The 7443-nt window shown below is 43.0% G+C and overlaps 1 protein-coding gene across 1 annotated transcript in view; it reads left to right on the top strand.

Annotated features, from left to right (window-relative positions):
* hps4 (HPS4 biogenesis of lysosomal organelles complex 3 subunit 2) overlaps nucleotides 1-3521 on the top strand; it is a 54952-nt gene extending 51431 nt beyond the window's left edge. The window contains exons 12-13 of the mRNA XM_078554667.1: nucleotides 1921-2023; nucleotides 3224-3521. Coding sequence (XP_078410793.1) covers nucleotides 1921-2023; nucleotides 3224-3395 — 275 coding nt within the window. The 3' untranslated portion in view covers nucleotides 3396-3521. The remainder of the gene's footprint in view (nucleotides 1-1920; nucleotides 2024-3223) is intronic.
* Nucleotides 3522-7443: the final 3922 nt, after the last annotated feature.

The raw sequence follows: 7443 nt of genomic DNA, 5'->3' as shown, positions 1-7443 counted from the left end.
GTGACTGAGATATTGGGTGAAATTCCAGCATAAACATTTTCAGGTTTAACTGGCTTCCCATATATAGAATCATAGGACAGTAATGCACAGAAGGAGGCCATTTGACTCATTGTGTTTGTCTCCGATCTTTCAAAGAACAATCCCAGTTAGCCCCACTTTTCCCCATGTCCCTGAAATTTTTTCTCTTCAAGTCTGTCTTTTAGAAACTACTAATGGATCTGAATTGGTCAATGCCAGTCATTACACACACATTTTTAAATTCTGCCCTTCTGATAAATAAACAAGATGGACTAACATTCCTCAGTACACTAGGGACAGCTTAGATGACGTGGAATAAAATCAGATTTCATTCAACTTGCAAAAGCCAGTAAAGGCAAAAACAGGAGAGAAGAAGGTGCTGTCTGGAAAGGGACCAGCAGATGTCCTCAGTGGTCTCCAATCCAGTCTCTACCTGGTAGATCAGCGTGCTTCTAAGGTGCTTCACAAAGGGATAGATGGGACACTGAGGGGGAAATGAGAAGATTAGGGGAGCTAAGCCAAGGGTGATCCGAGCTATAGGTTTTGAGAAAGCTGTTGAAGGTGGGGAGAGATGTTGCAACAGCGCAGGTTGTTTAGCACAGGGTGACGGAGGATCAGGGTGACCAGCTGCCCCTTGTTCCATGGAATCGTGCTGTATCTGAGTCCGCCGTCCTGGGCACCCATTCTCCTCCTGCCTGCGCCCCCAGCACAGCTCCCGCAGCTCTGGCCGCATCCCCACCACACCACCCGTTCATCCGGACCCCATGGCAGGACTGAACCTTAACTTTCTCCATGAGAGCTGCTCACCTTGCCACAGGATGGGCAGTAAGTAGCCCAGACTCAGAAGGGCAGACAGTGTGTGATGGGAAGCGAGGCTGGATAAGGCTCTGGAAGGATTTATAAATGAAAACGTGGGTTTTGAAATAAATGCCCTGGAAATGGGGAGCCAGTGAAGGTCAGATGAGGACAGGGGTCGATGGATAAGTGGAATTTAGTTCGGAGGGGGGGTAAATGGCGGAACACTGAATGAGTTGGGATTTTTTTTTTTGCACGATGAAGGTTGAAGTCCAGCGAAGAGAGTTTTAGAGAAGTTGTGTTGAAGGTGACCAAATGAGTTATACTTTCCCCATCCACCAACACCCTGAAACTGGCTGCCATGAAGATGTGCTGGAACCCGTCCTGTAAGTGGCTACAGAATCACTTCCAATCTCTAAAGAGCCTGGATCACTTGGAAAAATTGAACGTGTGTAAAGGAAGAAAGCGTGAATGAGGAAAGAATGATTGTATCAACTGCAGGCATTGAGCCACACAAATCCGTTAGTGTAAATTCAAGTGAAGACAAAATCACACAATAGGATGACAATATTCAAGTAAATAATCATGTATCTTAAGAGCCCAGAATTTTCCAGAAAGGGGGAACGGAAAGGAGCTTGCTAAAGCTTTAGTGAGTTGCTAAGCCACAATGAACAGGCAGCATCTGGTTCAATCCCCTATGTGTACTGAGTTCGCTGAAGTCAGGAGATGGAAAAATTGCTGCAATTGTTGTTCGAGCTCCAGGAATAGGGCACAGTAAATTAACCAAGGTTACGGCTTCTAATTGCTATCCAGAGACCCCTGACAAGTATGTGACCAGTCTGATGTTTGCTGTCAAAGTTGCCGTTTGAATCATTGTCCATGGGTGATGTGCTGGAGGGTGATCCGACATCTGTGCAACCATACCCGAAAACATCATTAGCAAAGGAGGGAAAAAGATTGGGGAGGGGAATCAAAATCTGCAAACGCTAAACTATAGTGTTGCATTTGATGTGGTTCAGTAGACCAAGACCTATAATGGTAAAATCTCTGGCAGCAAAACCTCTCCTTGTGACTGAATAACCGCTACCAAACTATTCCATTTTATTTTTAAAGCTCAGCTTTCTCCTGGTGCACAGAAGGGGCACTTCATCAGAGCAACAGCTTTAATGCACACAGACTTGAACAGTACCACTCAAGAGATGATTGTCCGGTACGTTGTGTTCCTGATGCAGTAAAAGAGTTGGGAAGGTTGGAGAGAATACACTTTTTGTCTAGAGTTTGTAATGCGAGTCAGACTGCAGGCAAAAAAGTAGCTGAGTAACTGCAGCAAGACATTGCGGATCCTCGCAGTGAAATGATATTTTTATCGTGCCGTATCTCTTTTACACTGAAATTGATGGACTTTTTTGCGTATTGATTTAAGGCAAGCGCCATTAATGCAACTTCTATGATTCCAGTCATTTCTGGCCCAGCGACTGTTGGGTGGGCAGGTTGGGGGAAGGGTGTAGTCCGAATCCAGGTTGACCCCCAACCTCCTGCTGGCCCAGCTGTGGTACCCGTATTACTTTCCTGGCTGAGGTTAACTAACTCAGGAGAGACCCAGTTTGAAACTGGGATTGTTACTAGCTGGATAAAGGTGCAGGGAAGAGGAGCATGTGCTGCATGTGTGATAGATTCATGCCTTGCAGTTTGTCAGAACTCCCAACGCTGAAGATTTGTATCTAAGGAGGATTGGAAAAGCATGGCCACAGTCACCCCAAAATTTCCCACCCTTATTTGCCTCCCATGTGTCAACTAAATGGTGGAGTGGGCTTTCATGCCCTTCACCCGCCTCTTCATTTGCTTAATGGTGAGCGGTGACCAATAGGGAAGAATTATTTGGGAAAGCCTATCCCTGGGACTTAGGACGATTCGTAGAGTGGATCAAGTCATCCACCTGTCTCATTATCCTGGGACTAAATAACAGATTGGGAAGGTATGAGTGAGCCGATTCTAAATATTCTCAACGGAAAAAAAAAAGAACGGAGCTGCATTTATATAGCACCTTTCAAAACCCGAGGAGGTTCAGAAGTGCTTTTCAGCCAATGAGTTGTTGTTGAAGTGTTGTGTCAGGAAAAGCCTTTCCATCTTGCACACAGCAAGTGATGTTGATTGAGGGATTAATATTGCCCAGGACACCGGAGAGAACTCTTGAAATTGTGCCATGGGACCCTTTCCATCTACTTGAGAGGGCCTCAGTTTAATGCCTCATCTGAAAGACAGTGCCCAACAGTGCAGCACTCCCCTGGCACTGACATTGGGAGTATCAGCTTAGATTTCTAAGACCAAAAAGAGACAGAAAAAAACATGAAGTGATTTTCCCTCCCCCGGTTGACAATCCTGCATTAACCAATACCACTTTCTCCAACAGAAACACTGCCACTGCTGTTTACAGCTGCCGTAACCCAGCCCAGGAAACTCACTTCCAAAACCTTGCGACTCCCGCCCGGAACTCTGGCATCCCAAACCCCCGTGACAGTGCATTCGCTCTACCAGGAAGAGCCAAGCAGAAGCTGCTAAAATACGGAGTAAACCTGCTCTGAATCACACCAGCCTCTGAGATTTGCCAGCAGTATTAAATGGACAATTGCTAGCACTATTTTTGTAAAATGGAGAAAAATGTAACTTTTTAAAAGTCACACACACTCGATTTACAATCATTAGACGGTACACTCTTACTTCAGTATAATTGCTTAAATTGACTAACAAATAGAGATCCCTCACTTATCTTTTCGTTTTGCAATGGGAATGGGTAGGGGAAGACACATCACACAGCTTGCCTTAACTTGATTCAGGGTTTCTCATATTATGCATAAGAATTAATGGACCAACAGAAATCATGATGGGAAATATATTGTGGATTTTGAGAATTGGAAAGCTCCCAAATGGACTTGGAGCTCATTTTAATATCCTGTCCACATACCTTGGTTTTGATTAAATGTGGTACAATTTGTAGTTTCGGGCATAAGAAGCAAGTTCATATTGGCAATCAAATTTGTAGAAGAAGTGTTCATTCCTGATCAACTCCCGTCACAGTCTGACAACTTGCCTTTATGTAACGCTTTTAATGTAGTAAAATGTTCCAAGATGCTTCACAGGAGTGTCATCAAATAAAATTTGATATATTGGTACAAACGACCAAAAGCTTGTTCAAAGAGATAGGTTTTAAGGAGCGTCCTAAAGGGGGTTTGAGGGGCGGAGAGATGTTGGCGGTGTTGGGAGGGGGTTAGAATTTCAGAGTTTAAGGCCTGCTGTATTATCCCAATTTTCAACACTCCTATTCTTGTGCTCATTACAACACTAGTAAAATAATTTTAATAGTTTTATTTTCATTAGTTTTCTTGTGAAATTCTACAGGTGTTAACAGACTTCTTATGCTTAGTCCATGTGTTCCCTCATCTTACCTGGAAAAACTCAGCTGGTCTGGCAGCATCGGTGGAGAAGAAAAGAGTCGACGTTTCGAGTCCACATGACCCTTCTACAGAACGGTTCTGCTGAAGGGTCATGTGGACTCGAAACGTCGGCTCTTTTCTTCTCCACCGATGCTGCCAGACCTGCTGAGTTTTTCCAGGTAATTCTGTTTTTGTTTTGGATTTCCAGCATCCGCAGTAGTTTTTTGTTTTTGTTGCCTCATCTTGTTGACTTTTCAGTCCTGCACGACATTACAACCAACTCTGATTGAACACTCACTTATCTGCATTTTTCAGGGGTGAGAACCCTAACTGATTCCCCCCTCCCCCCGTCAGCCCAGAGGCACTGAGGCTAATTGTAACAGCACGCAGATGCCTAGACTGAGATATAGTGATATTTTTCATCTGTTAAGCTTTGCACTTTACACAAATGCTGTAGCTGAGATCAGAGATATTAGGAATTTTGATAGTTAGCAACGATAGCTGATTTTCTTAACATTTATAAGTAACTTAAGTTTTACCATAAATTGACTAGTGGAATAAAGGAAAGAGAGAGGCTAGTGCATGGCATTTGTACTAAATTGAAAGCAATGACATACATATTTATCAGATATAAAATGTTAATTTACTTTGGGAGAAAATGCAGGAAAACTAAGGACCCATATTTTGCTGCTGAAGGGTCCTATCGAAATGCCTTTCACTTTTAGACGCTTATCAACCAGCTGTGTCTTACCAGCAATTTTGTTTGTTTTTATTTCACAATTCCTGAATCTTGGAGCTATGAGATAAAAATTTGTTTTTCTCACATCTGGAAGGTCATGAGTTACAAGTTTGCCCCGTGCGACGCGGAGGGGGAAGGTGAGACTTGGGCAAATTGTCTCAAATCCCGGTTCCGGTGACCAATTGACAGTAATAGGGAAAAGGTGTTCTCTGTGGACTGACCGGCCTGATCAGTTGAGCTGTTTATCCTGTATTGAAATCCTTAGAAATATAAACTGAATTCGTACAGTGAATGAAGTCTTGCATCTAGGACAAACTAAAGGAAGGTCTCTTAGACTTCATTATACGGCTGGTTTTGTGTCCTAGTATTAAGCAAAGAGTGATACATTGATGAAACAAATTACTGGGGAGGTCATTGAAGCAGACAGTATAAGTGGGTTTTATATATGTTTGGAAGCCAGTGGTAATTGCCGGACTTGGTGATAAGACAGGTAGCTGAAGTTGAAATCCATTGTAAAAGTGTGAGCTTGATAGGCCTTTTCTTCTTCCTAAAAACTTTTGAGCTAGACTTTTCTACCATTACATCCAGGTGGAAAATTAAGCCCATTATGCCTTCATTCTCGCTTTCGCGAAAATGGCATTAATTGATTTTGTAAATTTTAGTGGACCACCTTAACTCTATACCTGTGGGTGTGCACCAATATTTGGCTATCACTTTACTTTCTCTTTTCCACTGAAGAACAACAGCAACGTGGCACAGTTGCCATTGTCGCCATATTATTGCCCACAGTACTGCGGTAACCACAGGAGCATCAGTGTTCCCTTTGTCACGACAACTTGCTCCTCCTCATCTGTTCATTCCACTGTATCCACCCTCAGCACTTCAGCCTCACTAACCAAGGGAATAGAACTGTGTGGTCTGCATCACATGACCCTAACTCCATCTGATCTGCATAAATTAATCTGTATAAACCAATTTATACTGTCTGGCTATAGTAACCATGCAGTCCTGTAATACTTTATATAACTTCAGTATTGATAGTATGACCTTGCACTCAGTGCTGCAATTTGGCTGATCAATTATTGTTCTACAACTAGTTATACTACTGCTTATACTACTAGTTGTTAACTACATTTCCTAACTGTCAGATTGCCTCAGCATTGCAGGATATTTGTTCTAATGGTACTTTGTAGAATTTTATTTGGAAAATCTGCTGTATGTGGGCTTGAGTAAAATGCCTTCTGGGTTTCAGCTCAGGCTGTGTTCTCACATCTGTGCAATAAATTGAATATACTTTGTTCAGTGTGCCTTTCTTTGACTAAAGTGTTCAATTGAGAGGGAGGAAGTGGGCTTTTCTGTAGAATTAATTGCTAAATGCTTCGGTTCACAGTGCATCCTGTGTCCACCCGCGGCTTCCACCAAACTCGTGATTAACATCAATTTGTCTTCCGTGGCTTGGATTTATATTGTGCCTTTAGCTTGATATGACATCATCTGGTGCTTCACAGGAGCGTTACCAAGCAAATGTTGACACTAAGCCATCTAACATAATAGTAGGATGGATGATCAAAAGCACATTCAAAGAGGTAGGTTTAAGTCGTGTCTTAAGAGGAGACAGTGACCCCGGAGGGAATTCCAGAGTTTAGGAACTAGGCAGCTGAAGCCATCCATCAATGGCAGAGCAGCTTACCCTCTGGTACCTCTTCAATCATTCATTGTTAATTTGTGAATCTAGACAGTGGCTTACTGGTAGCCCATTCAACTGGTCACTGCCAAATTAAATCATCTTCATTATCCAGTAGCTTCTTCTGGGCATGTACTTGTCGATGACTGGAGATCTGCAATGAAAAAAAATCACAAAATTGTTACAGTGCAGAAGGAGGCCATTCAGCCCATCCTGTCCACCGGCTCTCCATTAGCAATTCACTTAGTGCCATTCTCCCACCTTCTCCCCGTAACCCTGCACATTCTTCCTTTTCAGATAACAGCCTAATTCACTTTTGAAGGCTTCAATTGAACCTGCCTCCGCCACACTCTCATGCAATGTATTCCAGAGCTTAACCGCTCTCTGTAAGAAAAAGATTTTCCTGATATCGTTTTTGCTTCTTTCACCAATTACATTAAATCTGTGCCCTGTCATTCTTGATCCTTTTACGAGTGAAAACAGTTTCTCCCTATCTACTCTGTCCAGACCCCTCCTGATTTTGAGAACCTCTATCAATTCTCTTCTCAGCCTTCTCCAAGGAAAACAATCCCAAGTTCTCCAATATATCCTTATAACTGAAGTTCCTCATCCCTGGATCCATTCTTGTGAATCTTTTCTGCACTCTCTCCAGTGCCTTCACATCTTCCCTAAAGTGCGGCGCTCAGAATTGGACTCAATACTCCAGCTGAGGCCGAACTCGTGTCTTATACAAGTTCAACATAAGCTCAGCATCTGTGGAGAGAGAAACAGAGTTA

This window comes from Cetorhinus maximus, chromosome 12, assembly GCF_964194155.1.
Source record: "Cetorhinus maximus chromosome 12, sCetMax3.hap1.1, whole genome shotgun sequence".
NCBI lineage: Eukaryota > Metazoa > Chordata > Chondrichthyes > Lamniformes > Cetorhinidae > Cetorhinus > Cetorhinus maximus.
This window is presented reverse-complemented; position numbering and strand designations above follow the sequence as displayed.